Source organism: Anabrus simplex, chromosome 1, assembly GCF_040414725.1.
Source record: "Anabrus simplex isolate iqAnaSimp1 chromosome 1, ASM4041472v1, whole genome shotgun sequence".
Classification (NCBI taxonomy): Eukaryota; Metazoa; Arthropoda; class Insecta; order Orthoptera; family Tettigoniidae; genus Anabrus; species Anabrus simplex.
Genome location: NC_090265.1, coordinates 1,105,156,687 through 1,105,176,845, shown reverse-complemented (window position 1 = coordinate 1,105,176,845; position 20,159 = coordinate 1,105,156,687). Strand labels below are relative to the sequence as shown.

The 20,159-nt window shown below is 39.9% G+C and overlaps 1 protein-coding gene across 2 annotated transcripts in view; it reads left to right on the top strand.

Moving 5' to 3' along the window:
- Positions 1–2,399: 2,399 nt before the first annotated feature.
- The window catches only part of Rop (Syntaxin-binding protein Rop), a 341,037-nt gene continuing 323,277 nt past the window's right edge, over positions 2,400–20,159 (top strand). For both annotated transcript variants that reach the window (XM_067137314.2, XM_067137313.2), the window contains exon 1: positions 2,400–2,524. In XM_067137314.2, the coding sequence (XP_066993415.1) occupies positions 2,497–2,524 (28 nt within the window). In that variant the 5' untranslated portion in view covers positions 2,400–2,496. The remainder of the gene's footprint in view (positions 2,525–20,159) is intronic.

The following is a 20,159-nucleotide window of genomic DNA, read 5'->3' as shown; positions in this document are numbered from 1 at the left end:
ACATACATAATATTTATATTACATCCTTTGTCTCCAAAATAACATAATTTGAAACGAAAATGAATAGTACTTACAATAAAACATGTTATAATGCAGTACGTTGTGAAGGAGTCTCCAATTCCAAGTCGACTTGATCATGGAACATGCATAAATCTTTGGCGATGTTCAACTATTGAACATCTCCAGTGCTACCAACCAACTCCTAATACCAAATACAGTAGAGACAATACACGACACAGGGCGAGATATCGAGGGACAGCTATTGGAGCTCACTCTAGCGGATAGACCTGAACGGTACTGATTCTGTCATAAGAGCACGTGTATTTTTGTGTTAAGTTTTTGGTGTTACTTGTGCGTTTTCAGTGAGTTGACATAATTAAATAGTAGCGTGTGTCATTCCTTGATATCTCCTCTCAACTGTAGGGGAAAGGTATGTGCTGTGTTTGGCTGCAGTAATTACGAAGTAGAGAAAAATGCGCGCTCGTTCTTCAGGTTCCCTCGTGACAAGAACATGTAAGTAATATTGTGTTTGCATATATATTCTTCCAGTGACAGAGATTTTTATAGTACTTCATAACCTTCTGACCTGCTCGACCCATGTTTTAACGGGCTTAAAATATAATACGCATATTTTATTGTATAGTGCAGCAGTTAACCTTCAATACCGATGTGTTGTTGTAGGTGTGATCTGTGGGTTTTGAAATGTCACAGAAGCGATTTGGATAAAGTGTACAAGAAAGAAGGGACGTTACGCTTGTATAAGAATTATAAGATCTGTTCAGATCATTTCCAGGCCAGCGACTTTAAAAATCCTCGACTATACAGCCAAGGGTATGTTACATTTTTACTCTAATTGTACGTAAATATTCCTCAAAGAATCACTATCGACAACATTTTCAAACTTTTCTTTCTTTTATCCCTCTTCTCAGATTAAAGCCGGGATTTTATAGATTTTCTTTCTGTTAGTAGGCTTCATGTTAAGAGGAAATTTGTCCAGCTATTAAATGTTAATTCTTTGCATTATATGTGTAAGGAATGTGCCGATATTTTTATTGACAAATGTCTTAATGTGAAGATACATTGTTTTTAAATGAGGAAAAAAGACAAATCCAACCGTAAGATTTCAGGCAGGTATGCTAAAGCTAAAAAAGTAATGCATAAATGAAAGATCAAGCCATTTCACAGCAGTCCATTTCACACCTTGTTTATATGTCTAATTTCAGTCTTTGAATAATAACCTTTTAAATAATTCTTCATTCATTTATCCAGAATTGCTTTAGCAACTTCGAAGTTAATATCTCAATACCACTGTCTTTCTAGACGTAATTTATTTATCCATTTCCGTATATACATTTCCATTGATATTTGAATTTAGCGCGATTTGTTCAGGTCAAGTCACTAGGAGCGCCACCGTCGAATTGTCTCCCATTTTAGCAAGGCGAAATCCGTAAGTGTCGTGTATTGTCTCTACTGTATTTGCTAATACCACAAGATATACTACCATAATGTTGTGGCATTTCCGACTCGTTGGCTGAACGGTCAGAGTACTGGCCTTCGGTTCAGACGGTCCCGGGTTCGATTCCCGGCCGTGTCGGGGATTTTAACCTTAATTGGTTAATTCCAGTGGCACGGGGGCTGGGTGTATTGTTGTCTTCATCATCATTTCATCCTGATCACGACGCACAGGTCGCCTGCGGGAGTCAAATAGAAAGACCTGCACCTGGCGAGCCGAACCCGCAACATCTCATTTCAGTTCATGTCATGGCATTCAAGATAATTTTCGAAGCACAGAAAAAAGAATTATGTAAAATATCATGATGCCATATGGCATCACTGGGCTGGAAAGGGTTAAAGGAAGTCTGTAATAAAATATGTACAGTTACTTTACTGTGTACTCGAGCCCCATGTACTAAAGAATGAATACAGATAATTCCTTATACTTTTTATGGCTCATTCACAAAACTCAATTTTCTTCCATTTTTGAGTGTGGTTTAACCGGTTTTTCCGGTCATGCCTTCAATTATAAATGCACCTTGATTTTTTTTTTTAAAAAAACAGTCACATCGTATATTGTGCGATTAGTATATGCATAATTAACAATAGCAATATTTCAGAAATCTTATTAAAGACACTTTTAGGACAAATTAGCAATTTCCTTGGATACGGTACCGCTGCGACAGGCCTACTGTATTTCACAATGTGACTTCTTTCTGCTCTGTCTTCAAATCAGTGTAAAGGGAGTTTTATAGAAATACATTAATTAATCTAATTAGGGTTAATGTTTTTTAATTTTTCTGAGCATGTTTCACATTTTCCCTGTATATCCTACTCACAGATATTGATACGGCTTTTAGGTCACGGTGAGTTCGGAATCGCAGCCAAGCGCGGCTGAGCTTAATGACAAATCAGTGCAGTTAGTCTTGCTGTCGGTTTGGAGCCGGGTAGTGTGCTATCTTCCTGCTGGATCGCTGGATCGAAGAGTGACAGTTCGGCAAAATGGCGCTCAAGGCATTGGTTGGGCAAAGTAAGTAGCTGAAATTTATATAATGTTTACTCGACTAAACCGAATAGTGTACTGTCATTTATAACTGAACAATTATTTAAGTCGTCTCGCAAATAAAATCCATCTAAGTTACGTACTAAACCTACTGTGCTCGTGAAATAATACTCCTACGTTAGTGGGCGTGTTGATCGATGGTAATGTTTCGTGTTATTTTATTATTAAGATAAACGTGGTAATGATGGGCATGTCTTCTAATTCTCACGCTGAATGAATCTCATTTCGAAATTTTGTGTTATGTTACTTGGCAGCTTAAAACTTCGGCTTAAACATTCGTTTCACATCGTGTACAATTTGACGTTTTCTGCAGATAATAATCTTCGATTTTCATCAGTGTGTATTATCTATACATGCTATTGATAATTACCCAGGATTTAGTGAAAGAAACGAATACCTTACCATGTCATTTGGATAGGTGTATAGGTTATGTTACCCAGATGAAATTTTGGGCGTTTTTGTTTTGTCGTAACTTGGCTAGTGAATTCGAGTTTTCGTAATTAACGAGAATGAATCAATATCTAGGCTAGCTCGTCTTAGAAACCAATAGGGAAGTTCGAATTATCGTCATTAAGTTCTTTATCTCAAACAGAAACATTATCTTTTGTGTGATTAGGCTGTCTTCATAGTTACCAATAGAACAGTCTATTAAATGAGATAGTTATTTGTTTTGCTTTTATCTCAAACAAGATCATATTTTGATGTTTTGTACCTCTGGTCTGAAATATATCTATCCTACGGTATTCTCCTGGTCATAACACTACATAGGTCCAGTTAGAAACTTTTAAGGAGCACTCGATGTGAATTACATTTCTCTATATTCATTTCTAAACTACCTGATAATAATGGAGATTTATTAATCTCCAAACATCTTGTGTGTTCTTTAATTTAAATATGCCAGTGTGAATGTGTGAAACCAAGGTTGGAATCTCGAAATTAGTCTGTTCCCCAAGATTTAAATTTATGCCATTGCTGTTTCGTGAGTTTTGCAGTAACTGGAATATAGGTATCAAAACAACAATTAATATGCAGTATTGTGCTGGTGACATTTGTTTTGAAAGACTAGGGCAGGTCTGGCCTGGCAGAGAGGTGTAGGCTTTTCAACCCTAGTTGCCGTTTGAAAGATACGTTATGTATGGAAATGCAAACAAATTCGTCAGACTAGTAAATTATTTACTGCTGAAAGATAGCTGCTGGAGAATCGTGGTTTCTCCAAATACTGAGCTCGATAGCTGCAGTTGCTTAAGTGCGGCCAGTATCCAGTAATTGGGAGATAGTGGGTTCGAGTCCTACTGTCGGCAGCCCTGAAGATGGTTTTCCGTGGTTTCCCATTTTCACACCAGGCAAATGCCGGGGCTATACCTTAAGGCCACCGCCGCTTCCTTCCACTCCCTAGGCCTTTCCTATCCCATCGTTGCAATAAGACCTATCTGTGTCGGTGCGACGTGAAAACAAATAGCAGTTTCTCCAATTGACTGGGATTGCAAATTAACATTGACTAAGCCCAATGTACTTACGAGATAGTCAAGTTTCAAACTCCACTAGAACAGCCTTAATTGTGTTATACCACGAACCTACTGCGCTGGTGTAGTAGGGGGAGAGGTGATACTCCCAGGTAGCGGATAGGGGCTCCTAACCGGCTTGCTGGCAGTCTTGAGTGAAATAAAATAGCTCTCGTGGACCAAATCCACATCCCCCCTGTGGGTGGGAGATGCAGGTGAAGAATATACCCAAGGTATCCCCTGCCTGTAGTAAGAGGTGACTAAAAGGGGCAACCAAGGTATGATCGAATTAGAACCATGCAACTACTATTGTAATTAGTACCATCACACGGGGAACACCATGGGTCACCTTTCCTTTCGTGTAGTACCACTATGTTAGGTACACAATAAGTTTGTGATTAGTAGCGACAGTGTGTGAATCAGGGTGGGTTTTACAGTACGTGTGATTAGTACCACTATATGAGAGACACCATGGGTCTGACTTGCCAGTGATTAGTACCCAGTATGTGAGGAACATCACGGGATAGTACGAGTCCCTGTGATTAGTTCACCTATGTGAGGAACACCATAGGTTTGTGTTGCTCGTAAATGGTGCCGCAATGTGAGAAACACGTGTTACATGTGCACATTACATTACATGTGAGTAGTATCCTAATGTGTGGAATACTGCGAGTCTATGTTACTTGACATATACCATGGTTCTACTTTCCTAGCGATAAGTACCATTATGAGGGGTCATTGACCTGGACTTTGGACCCTTTAGACTACAGGCATCATCGATTCAGTATTGTGCTTTAGAAGCAGACCCTTGGTCAGTACTACTATTGTTTAACGCTAGTTTCTGGAAATGTGGGGCATTGAGGGCCGGATCCACTGATTGTTTTAAATTCATATCCATCCATTCATCTTTCATCATGTTCTGAATTCTGGTCGTTGGATGATTTTGGACTTTTAAATTGTCATTATATTTAGTCTCATTTCGTACCATTAGCGGTCGATGACTTAGGTGTTAAACAAGAAACATCATCATCACTTGTTATATTATGATTTCTCGCTTACAGCCCTGGCAGTAGATTCTAAAGACAACTGCTGATTTCTTACCAATCCTGGCTAGAGTTAATGCTCATTTGAGACCATGCTCCAAATGATGCACTGTCAAACTTGCTTGATCTGTATTATTTGCTGCAAAAAATATCCTTATATGGGAATCCTGAGAGTGGTTGTATATAAAAACTACAATTCATTTGTATAATGGAAATTAATTGTAGTTATTATGAACAACCACTCTTATTATAGTAGTTAATGTCATCAACTAAAATCCTGTAAGTTGTTGCATTGCTCGAGCTACTACCTGATTCGTGGTAGCTCATTCAACAGAGCTTCTATCAGTCTGTATGCAGATAGGTGTTAGTTTTTCAAATATTCTCTAAATATACAATATTAAAGGGTCCTCATAATGTCTCGCTTTTGAAACTTGAAAACTTTACTACCAGTACTGTAGTGTAATATAATTATTTATTATGTTTTTTTGGGCTACTTCTCACTGAAGAGTAGCTACCTGGCTAAGAACTCGCATACTGTACATGTATACTGACTAAAGGACTGCTTCTGTGAGATGAGCCGTGAGTAATAGAAACGGAGGGTGTTACACTACTACTGTATACAAGGTATTGATTATGCTGGTTGTCATAGCAGTTGCTGTCCACACCTATGACACTGGTAGCTTTCAGAAGAGTTTTTCTTTATTATTATTATTATTATTTTATATATATATATATAATTTGCTGGGGCCATCAAGGACCACGTTAAGTCTTGTTGCATTTGACACTGAACTTGGCCTTCTTTAGAGCCCAAATATCCCTCATTCTTTGTGAGTGGGCCTGCTTACGCTCCTCTGTCCAAGGGGCACCGTGTCTTCTCTTCGGTTGCTCGTCTCGGTTTAGCCCGTTTGTCAATATTTTCTTGCGGAAGAGATCTCTGTTAAGGGCGTCTTCAGCTGAGATATGTAGCATTTGCAGGTCTTCTTTGGTATTTCTAAACCAGGGAATTGTGGTTTTGGGGTTTGAATAAAAAAAGTGAAAGTTTTCTTTAGTTAACTTTCTTCCGTCCATTCTTTTCACATGACGGTAAAACCGTGCCCGTCTTTTTCTGATTGTGTCGGTAATTTTCTCTATTTTGCTGTAGACTTCCTTGTTGGATCTCTTTTGATGGATTCCATTTCGGTACTTTGATCCCAAGATTCCTCTCACAATTTTGCGTTCTCTTTTCTCCAGTTCTTCAAGGAGTCCTTTGTTGGCATTTAGAGATAGGGTTTCGGCTGCATATAGAACTATTGGCTTCAGAACTGTTTCATAGTGACGTATCTTGGTGTTTTGGGAAAGGCATTTTTTGTTGTAGATTGTGCGGGATGTTTGGTAGGCTATTTCCAGTTTGCGTACTCGCTCCTGAAGTGCTTCTTTGTCCAGTCCATTTTTCATGATGATCTCACCCAGGTATTTGAATTTGTCTACTCGGGTGATGTCCCCGTATTTTGTATGGAGTTTTGGTGGAGCCTCTTTGATGTTAGTCATTACTTCTGTTTTCTCAAACGATATCTGCAAACCAGTTTGTTCGGCAATTTCCTTTAAAATTTCAACTTGAGCTCTAGCGGTTTCTATGTCGTTTGAGAGAACAGCAATATCATCGGCAAATGCTAAGCAGTTACAAGTGACTATTCTCATTTTGGTTCCGTATTGAAGTTGACGTATGTCTCAAGTATTATTACAATATTATAAGTCCACCTGTTCAATACAATACAATATGATCCACTATTTCATATGGTCAAATGTTTTTTTATACATAATACATAAAAGTCAAAGGTACATGTTTCACCCTCCTTAGGGGCATCATCAGCCTATATCAATCTTAAAAAATAATAATAATACATATACTTATAAATTATAGGTTAAAATGTTGAAGAATGGTTTCGTAAAACATTATACAATAACATCTAAAACAACGATAATGCACCAAAGTATGTTAAAAGAGAGTGAAATTAACAGTTTGAAGATTAAAACGTGATTAAACATGAGATTTTGAGAGTCTAAAACTAAAATGGATCCATATTTTTATAATATCATTAAGACTGTGAAAGCCTTGAGTATAAAAACAATCATCAAAGGGGGATGTTTCTTCAATTCCCAAGTTGAAGTTTTACCACCTTGGATTCAACTTGGGAATTGAAGAAACATCCCCCTTTGATGATTGTTTTTATACTCAAGGCTTTCACAGTCTTAATGATATTATAAAAATATGGATCCATTTTAGTTTTAGACTCTCAAAATCTCATGTTTAATCACGTTTTAATCTTCAAACTGTTAATTTCACTCTCTTTTAACATACTTTGGTGCATTATCGTTGTTTTAGATGTTATTGTATAATGTTTTACGAAACCATTCTTCAACATTTTAACCTATAATTTATAAGTATATGTATTATTATTATTTTTTAAGATTGATATAGGCTGATGATGCCCTTAAGGAGGGTGAAACATGTACCTTTGACTTTTATGTATTATGTATAAAAAAACATTTGACCATATGAAATAGTGGATCATATTGTATTGTATTGAACAGGTGGACTTATAATATTGTAAAAATGCTAAGCAGTCCGTTGCGATCCCCTTGGATTTGGTTCCTATTCTCAATGGACTGTAGTTGGTTTCCTGTAATCTCACCCGCCAGGTTCTGATGATCTTTTCAAGAACACAGTTGAAGAGTATCGGGGATAGCCCATCACCTTGTCGGACTCCTGTTTTGATGTCAAAGGAATGCGAGAGACATCCGTGGAACTTCACCTTGGATTTTGTATCGGTCAGGGTGGCTCTAATTAATGCCAGCAGTTTCAAATCAACTCCAGATTCATTTAAAATGTTTAGCAGGACTACCCGGTCAATGGAGTCGTACGCTTTCTTAAAGTCCACAAAGACAGACACATACTGCTTGGACCTTAGTGTACAATATCTGATGATCGTTTTGAGATTTTTGATCTGTTCAGCTGTTGAGCGACCTTTTCTGAACCCTCCTTGGTATTCACCTATTTGATGTTCGACTTGTGCTTCCAAACGCTCCAGGATGGCAAGTGATAGAATTTTGTAAGTCACGGGTAGCAAAGATATTCCTCTGTAGTTGTTGATGTTCTTCATGCTGCCTTTTTTGTGTAATGGATGGATCAAAGCTATTTTCCAATCTTTGGGTAGGGTCTCCTTGTTCCAAATTTCTTCTATTTGCTTTTGCAAGATATCAAGTGATTCCTCTGGGGCATATTTCCATAGTTCTGCTACTACTGAGTCTTCCCCCGGCGCTTTGTTATTTTTGAGACGGGCAATGTGGCGCTTGATTTCATCTCTGTCGGGTGGTCTGGAATCTGGGTACCTGAGTAAGGGTTCCTTGGTCTCAATGGCGCTTTGCGGTTTAGAGCAATTAAGTAAATTCTTGAAGTAATCTGCCAGAATGCTGCAATTTTCTTCATTTGACGTCGCCAGTGTGCCGTCCTTTCGCTCAAAGCATAGAGATGGTGGTTTATAGCCAGTGAGTTTGCGTTTGAAGGCTCTGTAGTACTCTCTGCTTTAATTCTTCCTAAAGTTTTGTTCTATCTTTTCAATGAGAGATTTTTCGTATTTACGTTTCTCAGTTCTGAACACCCTAGCTGCTTGGGCACATTGGGTTTTGTAGGTTTCCCAATCATTTTCTGATTTCGTAGAGTAGTACTGTTTCCATGCATTGAGTCTTTCTTGGAGGACTCACAGGTACTATTTCACCAGGCATGCTTTTTGCTTCTCTTGATTTCTGCAACGTCTTTGGCAGCCTCAACAAGGAGACTTTTGGCGTTGTTAAAGTCACAGTCATTTGGTCTAGCCTTCTCCTGGAATTCCTCGACCCTTTGCCGAAGCGTATCATTGTCGAAGCGTGTGATCTGTTTGGTTGTCTTCCTTGTGTTTGTGGGAATTGGTTTGAATTTGATAAGAGGCACATAATGATCTGAGGCCACATTGATGCCTTTCTTTACCTTGACATTCATAATCTCAGGGCTGTTTCTCCTGGAGATTGCAACATGATCAATTTGGAACTCTCCGAGAGCTTGGACAGGAGAACGCCAAGTTATTTACTTTCTGGGTAGATGGCGAAAGTGGGTCGACATGACCTGCAGGTTGTGATTTTCGCAAATGGACACCAGTCTTTTGCCGTTGGGATTGGTTCTTTTGTGAGCAGGGTAATATCCTATAACTTTCTTGTACTTCTGTTCACGACCTAGTTGGGCATTGATGTCGCCCAAAAGAAGCTTGACATGGTGTTTGGGGATTTTGTTTAATTTTTCATCCAATAGGTCCCAGAAATCATCAACTTTGTCTGGATCAGACTTGTTCTTATCGTTTGTAGGAGCATGTGTGTTAACTAGGGCATAGGTTTTGTTCGCGCATTTAGTTGTGAGTATAGACAATCTGTCATTCACAGGTTCGAAATTTGCAACCGATTTAAGGATCTTGGTTCTAACAGCAAACACGGTTCCAAGCATCACAGCTCCATTGAGGATTTCTCTTTGCGCTTTGCTCTTGAAAAATCGGTAACCTTCGGATTCAAAAATCTCTTCATCTGGGTACCTTGTTTCCTGTCGGGCCATTATGGATATCTGATTTTCGTGAAGAGCTTTGGTGAGGGTTTTCAGCTTGCCAGTTTGTGTAAGTGAATTTATGTTGAAAGTTGCTAGAAAGGTTTTAGATTTTGGCCTGAGTTTTTGACTCTTCAGGGTACACCGAGACGCTCCGACTCGTCTCTTGCATGATGTCAAGTCTCCCCCAGAATCCGAACGAGACTCGTGCGCCGTGGCTTTCACGACGAGGGATTTTTTTTCTTGAAATGTTGTGCCATCACGCTTTTTGACTTGACTTTGCTTTGGACGGGTACCCATCCTTTTACAACTAGGTTTGTTAGCCCTAGAGGTCGCCTCAAGATGTTTTCTGGCTTCTGGTAATTTACCAGTCTTCGCCGTAACCCTGGCAAGGGACCAGTTCTTTTTTCACGGTGGTATTTTATTTCCCTACTACCCTCTGACTCTGCTGGCGGCAGAGCCAGCGAGCTTCCCCAATTCCAATGGGACTTTTTTTGTATGGTTTTCAGAGGTACTTAGGTGTTGGAATTTTTGTCCCGCAGGAGTTCTTTTACTTGCCAGTAAATGTACCAACACGAGACTGACTGATTTGAATACCTTGAAATACTACTGGACTGAGCCAGAATCAAACCTGCCAAGTTGGAGTCGAAGGCCAGCTTCTCAACCATCTGAGCCACTCAGTCGGGCTTTTTCTAATTATACCATCCATAAGACAATCGCCTTCTAAGGTCATTCAGTTAGGGTATCTTGATCTTGCATCAGTGGTGCCTGTTATTTCTCCTCATAAAAGTCCAGTTTTGTTCCCTTCTCACACATCACACAAGATAGATTAATAGGCCTATTAATCTTGACACCCACTAATCATCTCCAAAGTTTCTTGGCCTGATATTTCTCACATTGAATACGGGCAGGATGTCTCTTTGTTTCAACGAGAGACTTGTGGGCCCTGTTGTCATCGCTTAATCGCTTTTTCCTACATTCATTCGTTCAGCCAAGAGGTAGTAGCATTTGTTTGGGTGTTCGTAGTAACAGCTCAGAATGTGGTCAGTCCGAGATATGCATCCGCTAAGTAGGGGTAAACGTTGAAGCAACAGTGTTTAATAGTTGCATTCAAACAAATACAACATGGTGCAATTAATTTCTTTGCAGAAGAGGTGCTGTCATTTCAGCTTTCATTCCCAGACTGCATGGTAAACTCTCCACCATTGATCACACACACTCTTTTGACTAAATACCTTCTGTGAATCTTGGTACACTGACTGGCAAAAAAATTAAGCACCCAGAAGGTGTGGTCCAATATAATCCCATTTTGGTATACATGCGTACCATTGATGTGTGAGTAAATGATTAGATTTACAAGGATCTGTAATGTGTAGAACGCCCACCAGTGTGCATTCGTGATGGCACCATCTTGTTAAGTTGTTGCCAGTCAATTGCTGTGTCAGTTAAGCAAGACTTGCAGAGAGGACTACGTAGAGTATGAAGCACCCGCAATGCCTCACAGATGCATTGGACAGCCTATTCACCAATTGACAGCATTTGACAGAGGCTGCATTGTGGGATTGCACAAGGCTGGTTGGTCGTATCATGCAATTGCCAGACATTTGGGTCATTCAGATGTCAGAGGCCTGATGTTGGACTCAGTGGGTACATGAGGGTACCCAATCATGTCACGCAGATTCGGGTCGACCAAGAAACGCCACCCTGAGGGAGGAGGACTGTCGTATGGTGCACCAAGCATTGAGGGATCCCACAACTTCAGCACCCACCGTCTGCGAACGTGTACTGGAGACTAAAACATCCTGTGAATTCCCGCACAGTGTATCCGATGACTCGCATTCGCCGGATTGGGGTCCTACCGCCCTATGCGTTGGTTGCCATTGACACCAGAACACTAAGGCCTGTGTTTGGAGTGGTGCCTTGCCCGGGAGGCAGGGACAGAGGATGCCTGGTGTTGCATCATGTTCAGTGATGAGTCTTGCTTCTCCATAACCTCCAGTGACCACTGCATGCGGATTTGGCATCGTCGAGGTCAGAGGGCAGACTCTGTCCATGTTGTGGAAAGAAACGCATAATCCCTGGCATCATGTTTGGGGAGCTATAGGATATGCATTCAGGTCACCTGTGATAGTGCTTTGGCAGACTTTGACGGTACAGCGATACGCTGCAGACATTCTGCGTCCACACACCACACGTCTATGGACTGCCTAGAGCATGTTAAGGTCCTCCCATGGCCAGCAAGATCCCCTGACCTCTCAATCATTGAACACGTGTGGGATAACATTGGAAAGGGACTCCGTCTCAGTACCAACCTGCGGGATCTGGAGGGACAGCTTCAACAACTGTGGACGAACTTGCCTCAGGAGAGGCAATTTGAAACCACTCCAAACTGCATAAGGGCATGCACTGCGCCCAGGGGGGTGCGACACCTTACTGACCTGCTGCCAACATTCCACCTGTAACTGTCAACGGCCTTGTCTCTTTCATCCCATATTGTAATCTGTTCAATAAAGGCACATGGTCTGTCAGCATATGTAGTTTCATTCACTTTCAACCACTCCTGACCTGTTTTGTTAGGCAGTTTGTTTTAAAATCAGGGTTTGTGCTAACATTTTTAAGGAAGATTTTAACAAAAGATATGGCAGGGCTGGACAAATCCCAGGTGCCCGGTCGCCACAGCGACAAATAAACAACTAGTAGGTTTATGATATTCATGAATAAATGATTGTTTCCTCAGGAAACTTACAAACACTGCTACAGTTTGGTTAATGTCAACAGCTTCATGTGAAAAGAATTGTGATACTGTGAATCTGCCTACTCAAAAGACTGCATATATGAATGATCAATATGAATGGTCCTTATCTAAAAGATTTTGGACAGACAAAATCAGCAGAGGGTTAAGGGTTATAGATCTGTTAGGAGGAGTGAATAAGAATCTGTTAGGAGGAGTGAATAAGAATGAAGTAGTGATGAAATTGAACTGGTTAATACTATTGAGGTAACAGGTAAATTTAATTGCGTTGCCTGGCTCCTAAGAAATTTTGCTGACCCCTAGATTTCTGATTTGTCCAACTCGAGACATGGTATATTCTTTCCCCAACTCTAACCTCTACACCACATACAGATTTAGGGTTGGGATCTTCCATTCCGTGCATATTGTTATAAGTGCCTGTGAATAGAGGTCGAGTGCTATTACCTTTTTAACGTTTACGTTTTTTTATTTTTTGCAAAGGCTTTATTTTTAAGTATGGGAACAGGGTACCGTACGGGGTATCTGATCTCCATTTCTGAAATTTCTCTTACAACCTTCCCGTGATTAATTGTTGAGTCTTTGTTACACATTCATTCTTCCTTTCCTTATAGTGTAAAAAGGGATTTGTAACCTTGAAATATAGAACTTGCAGCTGTAATCGCTCAAAGCGCGGTAAAGGAAATGACTACTACCTTCATTTCTGGTGCAAAGGTGAACACTGTAGCATTCGGGGCCATGGTGTAGCTCGGTTGACCTTAAGGGACCAGAACACCTTGAAAGACTAGAGATAGGACGTTCATATTCACAGAAATGATTAGCATTTGTCACATAGGTTCAGCATGTGTCCTGTTGCCTAATAGGCACTGGGTCCTCCGTGGGCACTGATAACTTTTTCCATGCGTGTTGGCATCGACGCATATAAGACGCGAATGGTGTCCTGGGGTATAGCCATCCATGCTGCATTCACCTAGTTCCACAGTTCACCTTAGGTGGTTAGCATTGGGTCACAGCGCCGCACCTGTCGTTTCATCATATCCCACACATTTTTGATTGGCAACAAGTCCGGTGATTGGGTGGGCCAGGGCAACGGTCTGACATCCTATGACAATAAGAAGGCACGTGTTCGTGCAACAACATGTGGTCACGCATTGTCCTGCTGAAATATGGGGTGATGTGCAGAAAGGGTAGGCTATGGCTACGGGTCGCAGGATGTCATTCACGTAGGTCATACTGGTCACATTGCCCTGAATACGCAGCAACTGTGATTTATGGTTGTACCCAATAGCACCTCACACTTTAAGGCCTTGAGTTGGTGCTGTGTGTCTTGTGCAAATACAGTCAATGTGATGCCTCTCCCCCTGTCTACGACAAACCAAAATGCGGCCATCATTTTCAAACAGAACCAGGATTCGTCCGAAAACACTTTCTACTGCCATTCCTGTCCCCAGTGATGTTGTTCCATACACCATAGCAGTGTAGCATGTTTATGCACATTAGTCAAAGGTAGGCGGAGGAGTGTACGATGCGTCGGTAACGCAGATCGTAATAAACGGCTACGGAATGTCACTCTTGACTGTGTATAATGTGTTACACTGTTCCACTGTTGCTCCAGGGCCCAGGAGGACGCAGATCTGTCCTGCAGTGCCATTTGGTTGAGGTTTCTATCTTCTCGGGGGGTTGGTCTGGGTGGTGCGACCAGACCCATCTCATTGCAAGTGACTAATCTCATATTTTAATCCATATTGAAATCTGTTATTTGCAATAACAAAGTTTTATTATAATCCACCTGTTCAATACATTATAATGTTGTTACATTTAAAATATCTTCATTAATTAAAAAGTCATTTGTGGGACATGTTTCGCTTCCTTACAGAGCATCTTCAGCCAAATCTGAATCTCGAAGAATGGTTATGTTCATAAATAATGATTTAAGAACTGATGAACCATTTTATCACAAACTTAAACTTACTCTACTTGTGACAGCATGAATATTGGTCTTCATAAAATTTAAATGCTTAGTTAACCTCAGTTAACACCAAACTGACAAATGGTGGTTGAAAGGACATACAACAAGATAACTACTTAAACAACTTTTAACTACGATCGTCGATTTACGTCCCTTTCAATCATACTTTATTAAATCCATTATTTCAACATATGGTCACTGACTAAACCAGAGCACATATTCAACAGCATTCGCTGAGGTCAAATGACAACAAGCATTTAAATTTCACGAAGACCAATATTCATCCTGTCACAAGTTCAATTATCAAATCGACAAGATCTTTGAATCTTTATAGACTCTTATCCTTAAGGGATATAAAACTTTTTTACCAGTTCTGTTGCAAAGAAATTTTCATATCTAGTTCTTAAGATTGAATTTCACGTCTTAAGATGTTAGACATGCTGCTTGTTTTAAGTATGGGTATTTGAGAACAACTCATTCTACCACAATTTTAATGTATCTCTCCTACTAAGCCCAAGTTATTAAGGCATGTCACCATACATTCTGTATCTTATGATATTCTAGTAAAGTAAGTTTAAGTTTGTGAAAAAATGGTTTATTAGTTCTTGAATCATTATTTACGAACATAACCATTCTTCGAGATTCAGATTTGGCTGATGATGCTCTGTAAGGGAGCAAAACATGTCCCACAAATAACTTTTTAATTAGTGAAGATATTTTAAATGTAACAACATTATAATGTATTGAGCAGATGGATTATAATAAAACTTTGTTATTGGAGACCCATCTCCTCATGTTCTATGGGCTTCTATGAACCATTTTGTACACACCCATTGCACTGCCGACACACTTCGTCCCACACTTGCAGCAGTTTCCCAGATAGATGAATCACGTTCTCTCATGCCAATAATGCGCCCTCTTTCAAACTCGGACGGTACAGTTCTCATATATGTTTGCAAGACATCCAGCACATCTACTCAAGGTACACTGATCCATTACCTTTTGTTTATAGCGACGAGAGCTGCAGCCACATTTTACCTGTCGGTGGTAGTGCGCCGAGGTATTGATGTGGACCTTGAACATGAGGGCCGACATGATTCAAATGCTGTTTCTTCAGAACATAATAATGCACATGTCCTGTGAATATGAACTTTCTATCTCTAGTCTTTCAAGGTGTTGTGGTTTTTATGAGCATGAGTGTATTTTTTTCTCTCTGGAGTGGCAGCATTTTATGTCATCAAATCAGGTGGTAAAAAAAATCTCAGCTGGTATTTGTGGTTGACATTAATTTATTAAAGACTTGGTCAATCACATTGTTCTCATATAGGCCCAGCTTTATTTTTGGTACCTCGCTTGGCTGTGAATGCAAATTTTGACATAACTTATTTTTATGACATCTAAGAAACTTGAGAGTATTTGTGGAATATAGTGAATGGAAAGTAAATTTATAATACCAGTATAGTTGGTCCGTTACTGGACATTCGGAACAAATATTTCAGGTTCCCTATGGGAATCAACATCTTTATCAGTTTTGGATTGTTCGTTTAGATCAGGGCCATCCAGTCATTGCCGGGTGCGCTCGGGGAGCACTGGGCAGTCAGACTAGCGCTCGTTCCCCTTCCACCACTACAGTGTGGCAGCGAGGAGACCTGAGACAGACGGACGATGTTTGGACCACGCTGACTTGATACGTACGTACAGTCATGCGGTCGACGACTTGTGGGTTTGTTGACATCATATTGATAGGGCTGTTTTGCCATCACAAATATACCGCATATATAAATCCAAAGGTACTCCGATTATGGAATATGCAGGAAACGAAATCAAGTGTTAAGTAAAGAATAATGTGATTTATTCAAATCTGAAATTTGAACATATCTGAGAAGAAAATTCAACAAAATTTTACAAATATGAACAGATGGTAGACCTTGAGTGACTTTTGCTCAGTCGTTTTTACGAGCTTTTAGTTTTGGAGCAAATAATCTTCTCGAAATTGGGTACAATATTTCTGGACACAGCTATTCTTAAACAATTGTGAAAGTTTCTATCGCTCATCGTTGCACGATGTTTACTTTTGGTAAGCTTAAGAACTGAAAAGAAATGCTCACAAATGTACCTTGAGCCAAACATTGATAGAACTTTACATGCATGTTGATTTTTCTTGCGGAAAGCCGCTGTAAAATTCTTCTAACCTTGGGACGTTAGAAAGCAGTCTTTAAGATGAATATAGCTCTGCAGTTCAGTCAACTCTTAATTGTGGAGCACTGTCTGCTCTAAGAAATGGTCGAACAAATACATCTAACGCCGCTTGGAGTTCTGATAATTCTGAAAATCTCTCTTCAAACTCTTCCTGTAATTGGCGAATTACCTGCAAGTACTCGTGAAAGTCGACACCTTCTTTCACTGTTTCAAGCTATGGAAAATGTCCTGTGTTCCTTGCAGCATCTGGTTTTCCCACAAAATCAATTTTATTTTGAACGCTTGAATTTTTTCCAGCAAATTGCAGATATTGTGCTTTCCGTCCTGCAACGAAGTGTTAAAGTGATCAGATGGGTAGTAATGTCACTTAAAAATGCCAAGTCCGCCATCCACTTAGGATCACGCAAAAGAACTTTGGGCCGCCCTTTCATGTCACAAAAAGTATCTATTGCGTTCCGCATGCAAAAAACAATGAATCACCTTCGCCTTGCTCAGCCATCTTACTTCTGCATGGTACGAGATATCCGGATATTCCGCTTTGATGTCATCCAAGAGTTCTTTGAATTGAGTCCATGGGAGCGAAGAAAATTTACCATTTGCATAAGTGTTCCCATTACGTCTTTAAGCTTGGTGACTTTTGCACAGATTGCCTCCTGCTGTATCAAGCAATGGATTGCTGCCATTAGGGTACTATTGCTCTCAGCCATTTTTATTTTTACATAGCTGAGGAACCCCGTGCATAGACCACATAAAGCAGGAGCTCAATCCGTCATTACATTCGTCAACCGCTCCCATTTGAATCCCATTGACTCGAAAAAACACCCTCCACAGCTTGGAAAATACCGAAACCAGTAGTGGTGTCTTTGAGTGCTACCTAGTCTAGGAAATCCTCGATGACCTGAAGATCTTCATCCACCCCTCAAATGAAAATGAGCTGAGCTGAGCTGAGCTGTGTCGAGGGCGATGGAAAAGGATACGCAATTTGCTGCCTTCTCCATTAATTGCTGTTCCATGTCAATGGCCATATTGTCTATTCTGCGACCCATAGTTTGAGGAGAAAGAGAGATTTTGTCAAATTTCTCGATTAGCTTCATAGGATAAATACCTACCGCCGCGTCCATTGGGCACTCCTTGATTAAATTCCCTTCTGTGAAGGGTTTCCCAGCTTTGGAAATTTGCAGTGAACATTTGTAGCTTGCTCGTAAAATGGGTCAACCAACCTCACTCTCTTCAATCTCCTGTCAAAAAAATACTTCAAGTCACAATTTGAGTGTTCTTCAGATAATTCAATCATTTCTTCATTCCCGTTTGTAAACAATAATTTAAAATTAAAACAATAATACTTACATAATAGTGCTGCTTGAAAATTTTTTCAATTCTTCCAATGTCGATTTGTGACTGGCGTCTGCCAAATCACCATAATCATCCCAGTGGTTGGCACTGTAGTGCCGTTCCAAATTGTGTTTTTTTTAAACACACTAAATCTCGGTGGCACACTAAACATTTCGCATGCCCTTTATAAGCTGCACAGAAAAATGAAATTTCCCATTCTGCTTTAAAGGCCTTTTTCTTGTATGATGTTCAGTCACGACAGCTGCATCCGGTTCCATGGCTAAATGGTTAGAGTGCGGGCCTGTGGTCACAGGGGTCCCGGGTTCAATTCCCGGCAGGGTCGGGAATTTTAACCATAATTGGTTAATTTTGCAGCTAGGGGGACTGGGTGTATGTGTCGTCTTCATTGTTTCATCGTCATCACGGCATGCAGGTCGCCTATGGGTGTCAAATCGAAAGACCTGCATCTGGCGAGCCGAACATGTCCTAGGTCACTCCCGGCACTAAAAACTATACGCCATTTCATTTTTATGACAGCTGCATAACTGATTTAGTTACACTCTGTCAACAAAGCGCATTGGACTAGACTAGCGACTGATGGATTGGCTGCTCGCTCAGCCAGCCAAGCTCCTCCCAGCACTATCGAAAATACCTTCCCCCAAAGCGCTCGTAGCACTGGCGTAGAGCACGGCCAGAGCACTAGCGCTCGGGGGAGCGCTGTTTGGATGGCCCTGGTTTAGGTGGAATAATGTTTCTGTGGCTTCTGGCTTTATGACTGTATTGTAATGTTTGATTTTGCATTAATAGATAACCATTTCTTTTTGTATGTTTCCCATGTTAATTTTTGTGTCTTAGATAACTTGTTTGCCCTTATCTGAATTAAAGGTTTTTCATTTAAATTATTTGTTATTAACACACCTAGATATTTGAATTGTTACAATTTTAATTTTAGTACTGTTAATAAGTATTTCTTTCAATGGTGTTGGTTTTTGGAGCATAATTTTTGTTTTCTCAAATTATATTTTAAGGCCAGTTTTATTTGCAGTGGTTGTGAAGCCCTGATATTTGAGTTTTTGCTTCGTCTAAATCTTTGGCTAGTAACACCATGTCATGTGAAAAACCAAGGCAATTTGTTTGGATTTTCCTACCTATTTTAATATTTGGTGGGCATTTCTTGAACCATTCTCACATTACCATTTCTAGTGGACAATTAAATAGTAATGATGATAAGCCTGCCGTAACCCAGTAATTACTTCAAGTGAGTCTGATAATTTGCCTCTGAACTTCACTTTTGATTTGATCTCTGTAAGAGTTAATTTTTCATATTTACTAATTTAGGATTTAATCCCATATGTCGTAAAGATTTCCTCGCTCGTTCGCCAATGCATTGCTTAAGATGGAACGACGTGGGATATGTACGTATGTATGTACAATCATAGGCCTTCTTGAAGTCGATAAAAGTTATCACCATATCCCTATTTCTTTTTCTGTTGTAATCCATTATCAGTTTGAGGCTTATAATTTGGTCAGGGCAACTCCTCCAAGGCCTGAAACCTGCTTGATATTCTCCTAGTTCATTGTCAAGTTGTAATTTAATTCTGTTGAGATTAATTCTAGAGAAAATTTTATAAGTACTGTCCACGAGTGAATTCCCCAGTAGTAATTAGGGTCTGTTTTGTCTCATTTTTTATGTAGTGGATGGATGATGGTTGTTGTCCAATGTTCTGGGAATTTTTCTGTAATCCAGATGTTGACTAGTTGTTGATGAAGGGCAATTATTGCTGAACTTCCAGCATATTTCCAAATATCTGCAAAGGTCTGACCTTCTCCTGGTGCTCTAAAATTCTTCATGTCATTCAATGTTGTGTAAATTTCCTTGGTTGTACGAAAATTTATATTCTCTTTTGGGGTTGTTATCAGTGTATTGATGTCTACGTGAAGAAATTCTGTTGGTTCTTCACAATTTAGGAGTGTTTTAAAATGTTTAGTCAGGATTTGTGCGTTGTTGTGATTGTTGTGGGCTATTTCACCATTTCCATCTTGTAATAATACGGTTAGGCCTTCATATATTGTCAAATGCTTTTTAAACATTTTTTAATTCTGTGAATGTGATATTGTAAATTCTTCTTCGATTGAGTTCAAAGTTTCTTTAAGATACTGTCTTTTATGCTTCTTAAATTATATTTTTCATAAGGCTCTTACTGC